This window comes from Rattus norvegicus, chromosome 12 (genome assembly GCF_021556685.1).
Source record: "Rattus norvegicus strain SHRSP/BbbUtx chromosome 12, alternate assembly SHRSP_T2T, whole genome shotgun sequence".
NCBI lineage: Eukaryota > Metazoa > Chordata > Mammalia > Rodentia > Muridae > Rattus > Rattus norvegicus.
In genome coordinates, this window is record NC_141545.1 from 11,137,625 (window position 1) to 11,157,039 (window position 19,415).

The window sequence follows — 19,415 nt, forward strand, 5'->3', positions numbered from 1 at the left end:
GGGGTCAGACACTCATTTGGGTTGATCTTTGTGCCACACGCTCTTCTTTAACCGGGTGCAATGCAGCCACCCCGCAGCCAGGATGCAGGCTCCATCCGCTGTACTCTGGGAAGTACCCACCACTAAGAGGGAGACTCCATTCCCCTCAGAAGGTAATGCTACCTGCCTCTTTCTGAAGTCACCCACTCTTCTCGCCAGAAGGGAAGGGCCTGGCTTAAGTATCTGCTGTATTAGTAGTTTGAATTTGGAATGCCCACACAGGCTCATGCTTTGAATGCTTGGTTCTCAGCTTGGAGGCGTTGGAGTTCTGAGGACGTGGGGCCTGCCTGGCAGTCTTTAGGAGTCTTTGAAGGTTAGCCCTGGCCTTGGTCTGTCCCGCTTTCTCTGCCTACTTCCAGGCCCACATCACATGAACAGTCTTAGTCTTACGCTCCTACCAGAGGCTCCCTTGATAGCCAGGCCTTCCCCACCTCGATGGACTGTAATAACCTGTTTCTCCCTTAAATTTCCTCCTTAAAATAAATTTAACATTTTTATAATTGTAAATATAATTTTTAAGAACTCCTTTAAAAGGCATTTTGTCACAGGAGCGGAAAAGTTATTAACATAATGTTCATTGTTATTAAGAATCCCCCTAGTTAATTAGTGTCCTACTTTTTGGTAAAACTGTTTCTTATACTAACTTCTTGTGATGAACAGGCCACAGATTCCCAGCCTTGTCCCGTTTTCCCATCCCATCACATATATTCATAAACTTCATTTTAAGCACGGCTTTCTTTACAAACCACAAATGTAAACATTTTCACAGTGTCCCATTTAAAGATATTTTCCAGTTACTGTTGTTATTTATGTCAATTTACTGGCTATCTGGAAGCATCTATTGCTTTAAAAGACTTCGTTAATTGTTAATTATGTGTATGTGCATGTACACAGACACATCTGTGTTTGTGGCTGACTGAGGGTTCCTGGAGCTTGAGTTCCCGGGGGGGGGGGGGTGCTGGGAACTCAATTCAGGTCCTCTGCAAGAGCAGCAAGCATTCTTCCTTGCTGCAACTTCTCTCTCCAGCTCCTGGGAGGTATATTTTAGTGATACTTAATTACTCATTTAATGCTACTGAGTATAGAGGTTGTTTTCGAATTATGTGAACTTTTATGACCCAGTTTTTTGGTCAGTTTGGTTAAACGACGCTGTACTTTTGGGCCTGGTACCACAATGTTCATAGCTAAACTCGTGTGACTATGGAGAAAAGGTGGTATGTGCTTCATGCTAACCTCAAAAATGCTGAAGAGCAATGCATTCTTGACTCGCACTTACCCGTAAATCTTGACAAGCCAGAATATTGTCAAGCCACTTATACAGATAGCCATCCGGAGAGAGGCCGACATTGTCGAAAACAGGGCCGCAGCACAGCACCGCCGACATTGCCTGAAATCAGAAACCATGAAACCTGGAGACAGAACCAGAGCGACAGGTTTCCTGCTCCCTCGGCTTCCTGTGAGTGTGGAGACTGGCAGCTCCCTCGCCTGACAGCATCCTAAGCTTTCCTGCCTGTGGACCCCAGCCTTCTGTCCAACACTGTTGGCAGAAATAAACTCAGTGGTTTCCGGGGTGCTTCATCCCCGAAATGGAGAAGTAAGCAACACAAAGACCACACTGCTTCAGACCCGAAGGTTTTCACAGTGTAGACGTCCAGGATCGGATTAGATAAACAGGGGGTGTGGCTGTGGCTTGTTTGTTTTTCTCCTTCTTAGACTGGAAATTAAGTAGCAATATAGTAACTTCAGGGATCAATAGGCAAAACTCGCCCAGAAGAAATACTGGATAAAAGCAGGAACTTGACACAATTTTACGTTTTGTAATTGTGGGCCCAGTTGGCAGCGCTCCCATATTTACCCACATGTTCACCCATGTATTTGGAGTTACTGAGTTTATATTTACATGTGCATGCATGTATCCATTTGAATGTTTATAACTGTATATTTTTATTGTATTATACACTCATTTTAACCTCATTTTTCAGGCACGGTTGTTAGCTTAACAAAGGAGGCTGCTGATATTGCCGACCAACCTTCAGAGCACAGTACTGGTATCTTGTGATCTGGTGGTTTCGGTCACTGTACCGATCCAGAGGGGTAAACATGATACTGAAGGGGCCGGCCCACTGGCTGAACAAGATGAAGAGATGGTGCCGCAGGCTTTGCTGGGGGAAGAGAAATCTTCTGTGGTGAACTAGAGAGAAGGACACAGAAGCAGGGTTGGTTGTCAGTGTATATTAGACTGTCTGTAATCAGTGTATATTACTGCTAGACGGGAGCACTGATGGATGTTACCTTCAAAGACGTGAGGAAAGGAAGATAACTTCCACTTTTCCTAACGTTTTTGTTTTTAATTATGTGTATAAACGTTTTCCTGGATATGGTAAGTGCTCATGAGCACAGGGGCCCACACACAGGCCAGAAACTGAGTCACAGGTACACGTGAGCTGCCCGACACAGGTGCTGGCACTAAACTTGGGTCCTGTGGAGGTTAGAACCTCACCCCACCTCCGCATCCCCAAGAACCAACTTTGTTTTCCTAAGCTGAAGTTTGCTTGGAGCTGGGACTTGGGGCTTGGTGCATGCTCAGCGCATGCGCTCCCAATAAGCTACACCCCCAGCCTGATAACGCCCGTTTCCTTTAGTTACAGAAACTTGGCTCTTTAGATAAGTTTCAACAACTTTTCTTTCTGGGTTCTCAACCTTCCTCATACCGAGAGCCTCTATACAGTTCCTCGTGTTGTGGTGGACCCCTAACCATAAAAAGACTGTGTTGCTTCTTCATATTTGTAATTTTGCTCCTGTTAAGAATTATAATGTAGGGCTGGAGAGATGGCTCAGTGGTTAGGAGCACTGACTGCTCTTCCAGAGGTCCTGAGTTCAAATCCCAGCAACCACATGGTGGCTCACAACCATCTGTAATGAGGTCTGATGCCCTCTTCTGGTGTGTCTGAAGACAGCGACAGTGTCCTCATACATGAAGTAAATAAATACATCTTTAAACAAAAGAATTACAATGTAAATATCTGACATGTAGGATATCTGATATTCGACTCCTGCGAAAGGGTCATTTGACCCCCAAAAAGGGTCACAGCGACCTAAAGGGTCAGAACTGCTGGTCTAACTGATCATTCCACTTAACTTTTGTGTACATAGAATGAATTTTTGTGACCACTCTCCTTGTTGTTAGAGAGAACATAATGGAGTATAATATATGCTATTTCAAAAACATGTGCTTCATATTACCCAAGAAGGCAGGCTTTTTTTTTTTTAAGATTTATTCATTTATTATATATAAGCACACTGTAGCTGTCTTCAGATACACCAGAAGAAGGCATTGGATCTCCTTACAGATGGTTGTGAGCCACCATGTGGTTGCTGGGAATTGAACTCAGGACCTCTGGAAGAATAGTCAGTGCTCTTAACCACTGAGCCATCTCTCCAGCCCAGAAGGCAGGCTTAAACAGTGGTGTAAGAACCCTAACAGCTGAGGTGGAACCGTACAGTTAATAATGTCAAAATAACAAAATAGTGGGGTTGGGGATTTAGCTCAGTGGTAGAGCGCTTGCCTAGGAAGCGCAAGGCCCTGGGTTCGGTCCCCAGCTCCGAAAAAAAGAAAAAAAAAAATCCAAAATGGAGTATTAGCCGAGTTGTTTTTATATATGGACCAAAAATTTCTAATTTGAGGAACTACACCAGGTCAATCATCCCCTTTGTTCCCTATGCCTCTATGGGAACAGAATGTTTCACATCTGTGTATCTTCTGCAAGACGTAGCAGTTAAATCAAAGCAAACGTAAAGGTATTCTGCTCTGCATACTTCTCGTTAGTACAGTGACTGCAGGGAAGTGCCTGAGATCAGAGGCAAAGGAGGCTGGTCTACACAGTGAGTTCCAGGACAGCCCGGTCTACACAGAGAAACCCTGTCTCGAAAAAAACCCTCGAAAAAAACCAAACAGAACAAAAGCACGATACTAAATGTGATTCTGACAGTTCCGCTCTTGTGTATCTCCAGTGCCTCAGAACAAACAAAGAAACTACCCCCAGATCGCCGTGCAGCCCCCGAGGAATCAGGAAAGGGCGCGGGGTGGGTGGGGGGTGTGAATGCTTCGCTCAGTCCAGAGGGAAAGGCTGGATTACCTGGAACACACTGAATCAAGTTGGCAACCATGGCGCTAAAATGTGCTCGAATGTCTTTAAGGATTTCGACTTCTTTGTCATTTTCAGCTTCTAGGAGCATGCGGGTCAAGTCCACGTATTCCAAGAACAACGCTCCAAGCGCTAAGGTGTCTCGTTCTAAAGCTCCATTTGTGCTGGACGGGAGGGAGGGAGACGATGCTTTTAGACAAGTTAGAGCAAAGGAGCAGGTGCTCAATGAAAACCGTAGCGGTGGCTGGGATTCACGTGGCAAACTTGGTTTTTCCGTACATTATAAGCGGGGTATGGACAAAGATAAGGGTGGCTTGCCAGAGTCTGTGCTGAGGTAATATATTTACAGGAGAAGGAGAAGCTCACCTGTCACTTATCACACTAGCGTCTGCCAGGAGCTCGAATATCCGAAGCAGCTGCAGCCTCAGCAAATCTCTCCGTTCTCGGCGCTTCTTGTTCTGCATAGAGAGCAGCAAGGCCACTTACAGTCAAGGATAATACAACACCAACTTTAGGGCGTAATTTAGTGTTTCCAAGTTTCCTAAGCGTAAAAGGGATGCACTGTCCTTTCTTCCTAATAGGTGGGGACAACGCCAGTTATTATAGGCTGCAAGGAAAATGTTCAGCCCCTAAGAATGCGTGAGGCAGAAGTGTTGAGTAGCGGGCCTGGTGCTCAGAGGCGCCGGTGTCTGCTAAGCAATACGAAGCGACTAGAGAGGACTCTGGATGCTGACAACCCCAGGCTGCTCAGGGAGTGCGTGCTATTTGATCTCCAGACTTCTAAATTTCTGCCACTTCTTTTTTTTTTTTAATACCTGTCTTTATGCATATAGGTGTTTTGTCTACACATATATGTACCTTGTGCGTGCAGTGCTCATGGTAGCCAGAAGAGGGCGTCAGATTCCCTGGAACCGAGGTTAGGGATGCTCTGAGTCACCCTCTGGAAGAGCAGCCAGTGCTCTGAGGAGCTGAGCTCTCTCCCCGTCTCAGATTTCTGCTGTTTCTTATGTCATATTTATGAGAAGCTTCTTTTTTATTATTATTTTTCAGTCTGGGTGCATTGTAAGTAAATTCTGATCTCCTTGGTCATTGACTTCTGGCTTATTAATAAAGCCATGCTAACTAAAAGCCCAAATTAGATTTTGGCTTAGATCTTTTGTAAAAATAAAAAAACATGTCTACATGACTGCTTGAGTTGTTTTGCATTTTAGAAAATTCACTAAAACACATTGTTTGACTATTGAAAATTTAATGTACTATAACAAGGTCCACTGTTAGGAACAGTTTGGGTGTTTGCATTCTTTAGAGGATGACAAAGCTGACTTAAGATTCACATCACTGTCCAAATGAGTCAGCCCCTCATGGTGGAGATTCCAAACCTTACCTCTGGTCTCCTCTCTAGAGCCTCCTTCATTAATGGATGGAGTTCTTCAACCAATTCTCTACGGAGGGAAAAGGTCATATTTGAAATCTGTTGTTATTGACATAAGACTTGTCACCGACATATCCATCCCAACATAAATAACGTAACTATTTCACTTGGCTACCGACCAAAGCCTCCCATGACATCTCCGTGACACCTCTATATAGACAGTCTCTGTCCTCCTTCTGGTGCTGTGCACATGCATTGGGCAGAAAACCCTATCTGAACAAAGTACTTACTAAATCAGGACTGGCTATGAAACTGGAAATAATTATAAATGGAGTCTGCTCTCAAAAAACCGTTCAGTCCAAACAGAAGGAAGGAGATGATCAATACTGAACTACCCTAGAGCTTTACTCAGGAGACTGACACATACAAGATTTAAAACATGAAACCTGTGTTTCAGAGTAAAGTTTACAAGTGTCTGTTTGATGTAAATTATAGCACAGGACAAAATGCCACAGTTTTCATTAAAACCTGTAGTAGAAATGTTTTGATAACATTAATATATATTGTATTATACCTCTCTGTTTGTGTTTTATATTGTGTTGGTTTGACTAGGTATGGCCCCCAAAGACTCATGTGTTTGAATGCTTGGCTCATAGGAAGCAGCACTCGTGGGAGGTGTGGCCTTGGAGGAAGTGTATCACTGTGGGGTGGGCACCGAGGTCTTAGATGCTCACACCAGGCCTAGTGTAGCAGTCTCTTGCTGCTGCCTACAGATCCAAATATAGAACTCTTAGCATCTCCTCCAGCACCATGCCTGCCTGGATGCTGCCACCATGATGATAATGGACTGAACCTCTGAACCTGTAAGCCATCCACAATTAAATGTTTTCCATTATAGGAATTGTCATAGCCAAGGTGTCTCTTCACAGCTATAGAAACCCTAAGACATACCTGTATTTTATGCATTCTATGTATACACCTATATGTATTATATATTTTTACATGTGTATATATATGCATATATATGTGTATATATATTTCATTACACACACATGCACGCACATGCGGATCTCACCCCCCCCATCTCCAACTATCATTTATACTTGGTATAAGTTATCATCTTTGAGAAATCATTTCTGAATTGCTATGTTAAAACAGATGTGTGATCTAGCTTGCAGCTAGAAAAGTTTGGAAATTCCACACCCCAGGTTAGGATGCATCACCCTCCAGGGGACCAGGGAGGCTCATGGGAATCTACTCTGAACTGAGAGAGAAATCTGAGGTTTTGTCTTGATCGTTCTAATAAAGAAAGAATTGGGCTAGAGAGATGGCTCAGCGGTTAAGAGCACTGACTGCTCTTCCAGAGGTCCTGAGTTCAATTCCCAGCAACCACACGGTGGCTCAGAACCATCTGTAATGGGATCCAATGCCCTCGCCTGGTGTGTCTGAGAACAGTTACAGTGTACTCATGTAAATAAAATAAATCTTAAAGAAGAAAAAGACACAGGATTTATCAAAAAACTCCATTTTAATAACAAAAATATCATAATATAGCATAATATCAAAGGATATTATATTAATATTAGGATATGATCACAATATATAATGTGCAATATTAATGATTATTCATAATATTAACCCTTTTCTACTTATGAATTGTATCTACCAAATGTATTTTATATTGAATATGCACGTTTAAGATATCAACTCAACCAATCTATGGGGCAGATTCCATTTTGTCAAATCGATTTAAATAATTTAAAAAATTACTTGTCCTCATATGGGTCTGTGTTTTATCTGTATGCACAGCTGTACACAACATACATGCAGTACCCATGAAGGCCAGAGAAGGGTGGTGGGAATTGAACCCAGGTCCTCTGCAAGGGCAGCCAGCACTCTAACCACTGAGCCTTGGTGCAGCTGTTCACACTGTTTCCTTAGAAGACACTTCATTTCAGTTGTACTAATCTTGCAGCTGTGCAACCTGAGGCCCACGGAGATGATTTAGACTCCTGCCATTGGTTACCTGGAAAGCAGCATCTCCGTCCAGGAACACAGAGAGGATGAGCTGTACACCCGGACTTGCCTTCTTTCAGGGACCGTGAGCTATTTTTTTTAAAGCAGGTCTAACTAATAAACGACTGGCTAAATGCTGGCTAATTGGCACTCTAGTAATGAGAACTTGTAGTTAATGTCAGGGTGAGATGTTCGGGGAGTTCCCTTTCCTGGCTGTTGTTTAGTGTTTCCTTCATCCTCCTCAGATACGGGACTGTAAAACCATATAGAGGTATGGAGTGCTTTGGAGTCCGTTGCAGGGATAGTGGGAAACCACACGCCACCCTTGTTTTGGTGTTGCAGCCACACAATGTCTGGCCAACTGGAAATTATCTTACTTAGAGGGAGTTATCTTACTTAGAGTTACCCAAGTCAAAGATTGCAAATGCAATAAACTTTGATGCTGTAAGGAAGGCTGTTTACCTGCACATCAAACGAAGGCATAAGCAAACCATGCACAGCCCACTAGCACCCAGCACTGGCACCCAGCACTGGCACCTGTACCCACTGGCACTCCAGCACCCACCGGCACCCCAGCACCCACTGGCACCCCAGCACCCACCAGCACCCCAGCACCCACCAGCACCCGCAGCACCCCAGCACCCACCGGCCCCCGCAGCACCTCAGCACCCACCAGCACCCCAGCACCCACTGGCCCCTGCAGCACCTCAGCACCCACCAGCACCCCAGCACCCACCAGCACCCCAGCACTGGCACTCCAGCACCCACTGGCACCCACAGCACCTCAGCACCCACCAGCACCCACTGGCCCCCGCAGCACCTCAGCACCCACCAGCACCCCAGCACTGGCACTCCAGCACCCACCGGCATCCCAGTACCCACCAGCACCCCACCACCCCCCAAGCTCGAGTTAAGAGAAACAGCAATGACTATAGCCATATGTCTGATTTCTGAGAATGTACTGTGATGGACATACCTGAAAACAAGGGAATTTGTCCTTCCGAACCCTAAAACAAGGGACTCTGTGATTTCGATGCTCTCCAGCCTCATCAAAGGCACCAACTGCTTCAGCAGGACGCCCACTGACGGCGTGCCAATGGCCTGCAACGAGGCGAAGTGACAAAGAGGCAATGTGGCAACCAAGTAATAAGTTTCAGGTGACCGAGTCACATCATTCCAGGGACGATAAATTAAAAACTAAAAACCCATACATTTAACACAGGACAATTATTTTTTTACCTGGGGTACAAGTCCTAAAGAAAACTGATTGCCCTTTTCTTTTTTTAAACCATTTAAGTCAGCAAAGCTATCATCGGATAAAGTTGTGGTTTTGAGGTGTCCAATTGGTGGAGAGGAAAACTGGGCGTGGGGCAGACAAGCCCAGCCTCTAGGCACTGAGCACGTGGCGCCCTAGTACGAGCTCCCTTATCTCTCCGTCTTCCTTTCTATACTTGCAGGGGTGGGGGGCCAAAAATTATTCACAGAAGATGCTCGAAGGAATCTGGAAATGTGGCGGATGGAAACTCAGATTCCACACTATTCCAGAGGGCAGGCGTAGTGCAACTCCCACCAGGAACAAGCGCTAACAAGCTAACAAGAACCTTACAGAGTAATCCCCCTGAAGCATGTCATGTCACCTTGTTATCGTAGCTCACTGTACCATCGGGAGTTGTTGCCATTATCTCTGGAGTGGATGCTCGAAGGTGTCCTGGGCTCATAATACTGGGTTTGGCAACTCCAAAACAGAGAATGAGGTAATTTCTCCACAAGGTAACATAGTTGTCTCCACTGCTTGCTGTGCTGGTTTTCTTGGCGTTGACTGGGCTGCTGTCGATGTGGAGGCAAACAAAGGTAGAACTAAATTCCTGATTTTATTGTTTGATTTTTACTTTTTTTTTCTTTTTTTCGGAGCTGGGGACCGAACCCAGGGCCTTGGGCTTGCTAGGCAAGCGCTCTACCACTGAGCTAAATCCCCAACCCCAATTTTTACTTTTAAGTGTGTGTGTGTGTGTGTGTGTGTGTGTGTGTGTGTGTGTGTGTGTGTGTACGTACATGAGTGCAGGTGCCTATGGTGACCACAAGAGGGCAGCAGATCCCCGTGGAGCTGGAGTTCTAGGCAGTTGGGAGCCATTCAACCCGTTTAGCCTGGGTGATGGGAACTGAACTTGGATCCCCTAGAGAGCAGTGTGCATCTCTCCAATTCTTGATTTTGAATGTGAGTTTCAGGGTTCTGTTTGAGTTAGGATCTCACTATGTAGGCCTTTCTGTATGCAGCAGGGCTGGCCTTGACCTTGTGGCGACCCATCTATCTCTGCCTCTGGAGTGTTAGAATTGTAGGCATATATTACCATGCCAGACTGTAAACATCACTTGTTAAGTAAAGATCATTAGGAGGGCTCAAACCATTAGGCAGCTGTCCACCAAGGACGAGAGGCTGCACAGAAAAAATTTCGAAGGTCTCTGCATTAAGAGCCAGAGCTTCCTGTACCGGTATAATTAAGTCATCTAGATTACTAAAACAAAAGAAAAAAAAAAAGCAACCACTGTTCTAGACAGAGTATTTTTCTCTCTACTATATATTAAGAATTCTGGGGTTGGGGATTTAGCTTAGCGGTAGAGTGCTTGCCTAGCAAGCGCAAGGCCCTGGGTTTGGTCCCCAGCTCTGAAAAAAAAAAAAAAAAGAATGCTATAGCAGGGAATTTTTAAAAAATTAGAGGGGATTATGGTAGTCTAGCTCTTACGTGGAATGACCGTGTAAGAGAACCAATCACAAGCACTGGAAACACAGGAGCACCTTACTTAGGATCTACCAGCGGCATCACGGACTGCAGCCGGGTGAAGGCGTACGGCCAGGCATAGCTGAGAGCTGTGGGGCAGTGCTTTGGCAGGTTTTCCTGCCGGAGGAAGCTGAAGAGGCAGAGGACCCAGGGGTCTTTGACAGACTGCGCAAAGATCCAGACGTGGGAAGGGCTCTTCACGTCGTAGTGGCTGTTGACCAGGACCGCGTTCCACTCCACCAGCCACTGGAGGTCCACATTGTGGGTCGGAGGTAACGTTGCCTGAGGGCGAGAAGCAGGCAGTCACAGATAGACGGGCAAGGCAGAGTTTACCAGGGCTCAGCCTGGCGCCCCTGTCTCCACAGCGCCTTTCCTGACCTCCGATGCCACGGACCAGCTCTGGATCTGGGACGCCCATCACATGCAACTCTTGTCCGAGTCGACTGTGCCCCAGTGCTGGCCCATAAGCAGCAGTAAGTGTGAAGATCAATGGTTACGATCATTTTTGTGGTCCTTGTTGCTTTTTGAGACAGGGACCCGTGAGACAGCTCTTGGAGGCCTGTAACTTGCTGGGCCTTGAGCTCAGAAAGATCCACTGCCTCCCAGATGTGGGAGATTAAAAGTGTGAGCCACCATGCCTAGCTATAGTCATATTTTTAAGTTTTTTTAAATATTATTTTCAGATTTGTTATCTTTTTTTAAAAGATGTATTTATTTATTATATATATATAAGTACACTATAGCTGTCTTCAGACACACCAGAAGAGGGCATCAGGTCTCATTACAGATGGCTGTGAGCCACCTTGTGGTTGCTGGGAATTGAACTCAGGACCTCTGGAAGAGCAGCCAGTGAGTGCTCTTAATTGCTGCCATCCCTCCAACCCTACCTATTTTTAAGTTTTAATGTCACACAGATGAGCACACAGAGGATGTTCACCAGTCATGTAACAATATGTCATATTAGTTCATTTAAATGTGACTGCAGGTTTATGCTTTTCTAAAATTTATTTTTATTTTAAAGATAGGAATGTTAGGCCTGCATGCATGCGCTGTACCACCCGTGTGCCTAGTGCCTGTGGAGGCTGGAAGGGGCCAATGAATTTCCAGGAACTAGAGTTAGTGTTGGCCCTGAGCCACCATGTGGGTGCCGAGATTCAAAACTCTGAACTTCTGGAAGGACAGTCAGTGCTCCTCACCACGGGACAACCTCGGCAGGCCCAGATTTACAGTGCTGAAGTCCTTTTGCCCCTGTGATTTGTTTGGGTGACGTGCCACAGTGTTTTCTATCTTTCCTCACACTGAAGCACCTTGCCTGGGCTTCAGAAACACCTGAACACTTCCTTTTTTATGAAGGGGATTCCACTGGTGATTTTTAAGAAGAGATACCTAATCCCTATGACATCAAGCAATGTCTTTCAAAACTTTATATATATGTATATACACTCTCATTTTATTCTCTTTTAAGTATCTACATCAATACTTAGGAAATACCAATTTTCTTTTCCTTTTTTTTTTTTTTTTTTTTGTTCTTTTTTTCGGAGCTGGGGACTGAACCCAGGGCCTTGCGCTTCCTAGGCAAGTGCTCTACCACTAGCTAAATCCCCAACCCCTTCTTTTCCTTTTTTTAAAAAAAAAAATGTATTTATTTATTATATCTAAGTACACTGTAGCTGTGTTCAGACACACCAGAAGAGGGCATCAGGTCTCATTACAGATGGCTGTGAGCCACCTTGTGGTTGCTGGGAATTGAACTCAGGACCTCTGGAAGAGCAGTCAGTGCTCTTAACCACTGAGTCATCTCTCCCGCCCAATACTAATTTCAAATAACACATCTATTGTTCCAAAGCAGGGGGAAAACTTGCCTTTTTATTAGTTAGGTGTTTACTTATTTACTTGTTTGTTTGTTTGTTTATAGACAGGGTTTCTCTGGTTGTCCTGGAAATCACCAGGCTGGCCTCAGATTTGGAGATCGTCCTGCCTCTGCCTCCTGAGTACAGGGCTTAGAGGCGTGCGCTGTGACTGCCAGACGTTTGTGAGGCATTTATAAAGTGATTCGTTTCATCTGTTGGGGCAATGAACTCCCCTGGGTAAATGTTGCGGATCTGGCCTCCATAAGTCACTGACTGGGTTGGAAGGGGGTGGAATTGGACTTTCAGAACCAGAGAGACGAGATCCTATCCAGGGCTTTGCCTAAATCTGCGTTCTGGGGAAATCACCAAACCTCGTGACAGACGCCTCCTGCATTCCTGACTAAGCGACTGTCAGTGATCTCTCCTAACGTTAGTCAATCAGGTGAGATAATGGACCTAGAAACATGGATGGAGCTTGTGTGTGCTCATCTTCTGAAGTGCAGGAGGCTGACCTGGTGATCTGTTTAGGATCTGTGTCCAGCAAATACAGAAGAAAACGAGTAAATGTGACAGTTATCTACAGGAAAGGAAGACATGCTTGCATAAGCATGATAGCGGCCATTCTACCTCAGGGTGGAACAACTGCGATGTAAGAGAACGGGTACTTCTTTATTCTGGCTGTCCAAGCCTGCAGTGCCTGGCCAATGGCCTTAGTGGTTATCATGATTATGACTGCCCAAAGTTAGCATTCTGCGTTCTGTGTCGTGAAAGTCTGTGGAAAGTTTACAGATTCTCCAACGCAGTCATTTGCACGTGTCACAGGCATCTGTGCTAGGCACCAGCTAAGTCACACCCCGCCCCCTGCCCCTTCCAGAAGCCCCTGCCCCTTCCAGAAGCCCCTGCCCCTTCCAGATGCCCCCTGTCCCTTCCAGAAGCCCCTGCCCCTTCCAGATGCCCCTGCCCCTTCCAGATGCCCCTGCCCCTTCCAGATGCCCCTGCCCCTTCCAGAAGCCCCTGCCCCTTCCAGAAGCCCCTGCTTGTTTGTGGAGCTGAACTGGATCCAAGTCTGCTCAGGGTAATCTTCTGTTTTAAAAGATGGATGCGTAAGCTGGGAGCGGGCGCCTTTAATCCCAGCACGCTGAAGGCAGAGGCAGGAGGATCTCTGTGAGTTTATGCAGCTATAGGCTTACATTTAGTTGGTACAATGGTAAAAATCTGCCCTGTCCTAAATACCTGTCATCTTAGGTTGTAGATTTATTTTTCCCTTTTGCTTGTTTTTGTTTTTGTTTTTGTTTTGTTTTGTTTTGTTTTGTTTTTTGAGACAAGGTCTCACTATACAGACCAGGGTAGCCTAGAACTCGGAGATTCGCCTGCCTCTGCTGAGGTTAAAGGCATCTGTACCACACTCCATAGGCTCAAGCTGCCATACCTGGCTCTAGCATGAGGCTTCTTCTTCTTCTTTTTTTTTTTTAAAGACTTATTTTATTTATATGACTACACTGTTGCTGTCTTCAGACATACCAGAAGAGGGCATCGGATCCCATTACAGATGGTTGTGAGCCACCATGTGGTTGCTGGGAATTGAACTCAGGACCTCAGGAAGTGCAGTCAGTGCTCCTAACCACTGAGTCATCTCTCCAGCCCTAGCATGAGGTTTCTTAAGAGTCGACAGTGCCTTTGACCCCAGCACTCGGGAGGCAGAGGCAGGCAGATCTCTGAGTTTGAGGCCAGACTGGTTTACAGAGCGAGTTCCGGGACAGCCAGGGCTACACAGAGAAACACATCTTGAAAAACAAAGTGCTGTGTCCTGAGCTAACCCCCAGCCTAATGATTCTGAGTTTTAATAACTGTGAGGGTCAAAGGTAATAAAAATAAGCCATCTTGGAAATTGTAAAGAAACACATCTGTAGAACTTACATACTGAGACTGCTGGGATACAAAATATTAAGTACGAAATTAAACAAAGATTACATATTAAAAAACGACAATTAAGGCTAATTAATTTTCCTTAAAAATCCAGACTGATTTTTTTCTTGAAGTTTTCAAAAATATTATCTGTATTCCTAAAGTTCAAACTTTTGAAAAGCTAATCTCGTTTTCTTGGGTATCTGTGCCTCAGGTTATTAATCTGCCCTGAGAGCTCGCACCCGTGGTTTCACTTGGCTCTGTTTTAGGAGACAGGCTCAGAACTCATATCTGACATCGGAGAGCACTTGGGGTCGCTTACCGAATCCGACACAGCCACATGAATGAAACTTTCAAGAATGGAAGAACTCAGCTGATCCATGACATCAATCATCGGCCTGTCATCGTCCTGTACAAAGGAGGAGCCAGTTAAACCCCGTGGGAAATGTGTCCTTCCCACCCTCCCCGCAGCCTGCATCCCAGGACATGGAGCAGAACAGCCTGGCAGACAGTGATAACGGTTTTCCTCACAGAGACAAGAAAGAGAAGGCAGGCCCTGAGGAGAGACAGCCTCTCGATTTCCAGTGCAAGATAATTAAAGCTCCGGTTTCAAGCACTTGCACATACTCAAGAGTCTAAATACCGGCATTGCACATCAGTCACAAGAGATAGACGCTCGTGCCTCTGTGACAAGCTTAAGGGGCAGAAGCCCTGCAGGAACATGCCTCGCTGGGACACTGAAATGCTCTCATTTGAGGTCACTGGCTTACCAGGATGACTGATAATGTGGCCTGTGACTGAATTATAGTCCCAAAGAAAACACGCCATGGACAAACCCCAATCCCTGTGCTTCCCATGTGAGGCACAACCTTGTCTCTCATCCTGGGAGGGCACATCTTCCCCACCACCATTGAAATAGAGGTGTTTGGCTTGGTGTGGTGACGCTTCAAAGAAGGTGCATTACTTTTCTAGTTCATTCTCTGTATGTGGCAGCTTCTTAATCAGATGAATGTTGAACACTGGGAAAAATGGCCCACAACCAAATTAATCTTAACATTCTTGGTAGAGTAGGATCATTAGGGAAATTAGAAATGGTCTCTTCTGTCACTGTGAGAATATAGGATTTGCCTCCAGTCAATTAAGGATGCTTTTGTGCCCATAAATATCAACAATATGGTTGCACAACGACAAGGCCGTTTGCTAGTCCAGTGTGGCTGGGGGAAGCTGCACAGGCCGCACCCCTTTGGAGCACTATAGGCAGTTAATGGCTGCTGAGAAAGATATTCTTCTCCATGCACAAGCCTTTGATCCTAAGCAGTCGGTCCTAGCCGGTGTATGGGTGAGACAACATAGACTCAGCAGATTGAACTTACACACAGTACACACACACACACACACACACACACACACACACACACACACCCCTACACACACGCATACAATACACAAATATAATACACACATACACAATACTCACACATTATACACACACACAATAAACATACACAATACACACAATACCCACACACACACATACAGACACACACACACACACACACACACACACACACACACACTAGTTTCAAAAGAAGAGATAATAAAACTGGGGAGGGGTATGGAGTTGGAGCAGAGAGTGTTGTGTGGAAATACAGTATGAAATTTGCAAATAAAGTTAAAAAGAAAAGAAGGCGTTTTATTATAGCGGCCACAGGGATGGCTCAGCAGAAAGGACCCAAGTTTGGTTCCCAGCACCCACACAGCAGCTCACAACTGCCTCCAACTCCAGTGCCAGTGGATTTGATGACTCCTTCTGGCTCGCAAGGACCCTGTATGCACATGGTGCGCACACTTGGATGGGAGATACATATAAAATAACAAATACAATCTCAAAAGGCAGTTTACATGATCTTAAAAAGAATTTTGTTACAGCCTGGGAATGGCAGTGCATGTCTTTAATCCCAGAATTTAGGAAGCTGAGTCAGACACAACTCTGTGAGTTCAAGGCCTGCTGGGTCTACAGAGCTCCAGACCCCATCCTCAAAGCAAAATAAGGCAAAACAGATAAACAAAGGAAACAATAGCCACTACCTAATTAGAAACCCAATAACATGTCAGCAATGAAGTCCTGGCCCTGCATATATTAGGTACACCCGGTAGTAACGTGTTATTGCTAATTTCCAATCCGAAGCTGTCGAAAGGAGGCTTTGGGAGAACACCCCATACCTCGGGCTGACCCAGGGCAAGGAAGAGGGCTCGGATCTCCTTGAGGATCAACACGGACAGTTTGCGTGTGGCCATCTGGAAGCTGCAGAGCAAGACGAGGGCGAAGCCTTCCACGGCGTGGAGGACACTGCAGTGCGGGCCTCGTTCTGACTGCATCCTGTGGCCGGAGCCGTTGGGAATGAGCTGTGGTGCAAGAAGAACGTTTCGGGGTCAGCAAAACAACAAGGGGAGAAACACAGCTTCTCGGGACAGCTTAGGGACAGTGTGTGAACCGATTATTACTCATGAAATATCCGAATTCCCTTTTTGCCTTTCAGGTCAACGGGTGCTTTGTGGTGACGCCTGCCGTCTGTTATCTCTGGTGGGAAATGACTGTTTGAAGGCTGTTCATAGTGAGGAGATAAGTCCTGCCTCTCTGCCCACACCATTTGGGATTATGCTACGGCTGTGATCAAAGTGGTCTGATTTATTTTCACTGAAGTTGCTAGGTACAAAAGACACTATTACGTTGGATTTTCAAACACTTTACCTTCTATTGATACTAGTGTATGTATATACGTATGTATGAATGTGTACACACACACACACACACACACACACACACACATTTGGTGGTACTGGTGTATATGTGTGTTTGGTTTCAGACTCTGGGATGAGGTGAATATTTTACATATCAAAGCAGACCTGAGATCCAGGTTCTCCCAGCATCCCTCAGGCCCTACCTGACGTACCCTGCCCCCAAACCTGAACTTTCCAGCCCAGGTGCTGGGCTGCCCTCCCCGACCCCCAGACTCCTCCCCATATGTAATTCAGAAATTTTGGTTTTTCCCTCCTCCCTTGCTCCCTCTCCTTCTCTATGTGTGCAAGTGTCCTTTCTCTCTCTCTCCCCTCTCCCCCACCTCCCCAGGGTAGCTTGCCTGGCCTGGGTCCTTGGGGCCAGTGAATTCGGCCAAGAGCAGCTTCTTAATAAACCTGCGTATAATCTAACCTAATCTGGCTTGTACTGGCTCGTTCCCCTGACGGAGAAATAAATTATCAGTGTGTACTGAGAATACTGAACACAGGGCAAGTTCTCTACCCCCAGTGGCAGCTCAAGCCCAAAGCTGGAGTTTTTCCAAGAGAACTTAGGGCTTTTTTTAGACAGGGAGAGCTCACTGTGGTTCATTTGTATTTAATTTTTAAAAACTTTAAAAAGGCTTCTATTAACTTTTAGTGACAGGCTTGTGTCTGTCTCTGGGTTATGCGCACATGAGTGCAGGGAGAGGCCAGAAGAGGGTGTCAGACCCCTGGAGTACCCGTGAGCTACCTGACAGGGGGACTCGGGTCCTTTGGGAGAGCAGTATGCACACGTCCCTGCTGAGCTGCCCCTCTGCCCCCCTTTACCTGTATTCTTTTGAGTCAGGGGCTCACCAGCAGCTCAGAGTAACCTAGAATTCATGATTCCCCGTTCCTCGCCTCCAAGTGTTGGGGTTATAGGGTTAAGCCCACACGCTAATTTACACTTTCATAGGTAGAGTCTATTCTATGCTTTGCATGTTTTCGTGAAGAGTTCTGGAAGTTCCCAAACTGCAATCACATGACCCTCAAGCAAAGACAACTAAGAGGCCAGGGCAGGTGCCACTCAGTTCCCTTTTTCAAAGCCACTGGGCTTCCTGTTCTTCCGTCAGTGCACACAGGGACCTGGACAGCACCCTCACTTTTCCGTGGGTGCTGCACGGCTGCCCAAAGTCCCTGAAGGTCTCCGAGCCCCCGATGATACTGTCTATCTAGAACCCGAGATCTGCATGGCCAGTGTCGGCCCGCCTGTGGCTCTGAGACCCTGGTCCCCTTCAATGCACGCTCCAGACTGCTAACAATCGTTTTTACCATTCGCTAGTGACCAAGAAACCTCAAGAGCACCTTTTTGTCCGTGCAAATCTAGGGTGAAGCAATAAATGTTAATTCAGAAAAAACAGCCTGGTGGACAGCTAAGGGCTGGACCTCTCTCTATCTGCCCCAATGCCACCATTTCTGCTCCTCACATGGCCTTGCTGCAGTGAACAAGTCCACCTCTCTTGCATATTGCACGCTGTGTTTCTTGGTTACAATGTGGCTGGCGGAAGAACTAAGGGCCAGCATCATAGGTAGGCCTGAGGTATTGGGAAGGAAGAACTCTAAAGGTGCCCTAGGCTCCCTTTGTGTGTGTGTGTGTATATGTGTGTTTGTGTGTGTATATGTGTATAGTGTGTGTCTGTATGTTTATGTGTTTATATATTTGTGTGTATATCTGTGTATATTTATGTATGTGTATATGTCTGTGTGCATGCATATATGTGTATTTGTATGTTTATGTGTTTGTGTGTGTATGTGTATATGGGTGTTTGTGCATGTGTGTGTATAGCATGTGTGTGTATGTTTATGTGTTTGTTTATATATGTGTGTACATGTATATATATGTATGTGTATATATGTTTGTGTGTATATGTGTGTGTTTATGTGTTTGTGTGTATGTGTGTACATGTGTGTATATATGTGTATGTGTATGTATGTTTGTGTGTATATGTGTGTGTTTATGTGTTTGTGTGTATGTGTGTACATGTGTGTATATATGTGTATGTGTATGTATGTTTGTGTGTATGTGTATATGTGTGTGTATATGCGTTTATGTCTGTGCATTTGTGTGTATGTTTGTATATATGTGTGCATGTGTGTGTGTGTGTATTACAGAAAACTGAGCTCATTAGTGGGCAGTCTGGGGGAATCACCTCTGAGTTTCTGATCTTGGCCTGTTCGTAGACTCTTCCCTGTGTCTGTATGACCAGTTTCCACTGGGTGAGCAATTGCAGAAGCAACTTCAGGGAGGAGTCCAGGAGGGTGTGATGCACATCATTGACTTCCCGGAGCAGGAAGTTGGTGAAGCCGAACAGGACGTCTTCCCTCCAGTCGGAGAAGTCGACCAGCAATCCCTGAAGAGAGTTCTGTGCGATGTGACGCAGTTCATCATCCATGTGAATGGAGAGCCTGGGAGGAGGAGGGAACAAGATGGCTGACTGATTACACTTTCTTCTAGGTGGAAGAAAGGATGTGCAATTCTCTACTTCTCCTTGGT

At 45.7% G+C, this 19,415-nt stretch overlaps 1 protein-coding gene across 11 annotated transcripts in view; it reads right to left on the minus strand.

The window, feature by feature from the left end:
- Positions 1-19,415, minus strand: part of Fry (FRY microtubule binding protein) — a 394,540-nt gene that overhangs the window by 93,456 nt on the left and 281,669 nt on the right. For all 11 annotated transcript variants that reach the window (XR_015633957.1, XR_015633958.1, XR_015633959.1 and 8 more), the window contains 11 exon segments: positions 19,072-19,327; positions 16,328-16,510; positions 14,427-14,513; positions 10,372-10,631; positions 9,210-9,399; positions 8,549-8,673; positions 5,569-5,626; positions 4,551-4,642; positions 4,176-4,348; positions 2,070-2,230; positions 1,316-1,426 (listed from right to left, as the gene is read on the minus strand). Coding sequence is in view for 8 of the 11 variants with exons in the window: in XM_087578221.1 (XP_087434347.1) it covers positions 1,316-1,426; positions 2,070-2,230; positions 4,176-4,348; positions 4,551-4,642; positions 5,569-5,626; positions 8,549-8,673; positions 9,210-9,399; positions 10,372-10,631; positions 14,427-14,513; positions 16,328-16,510; positions 19,072-19,327 (1,696 nt within the window). In the remaining 3 variants the exon portion in view is untranslated.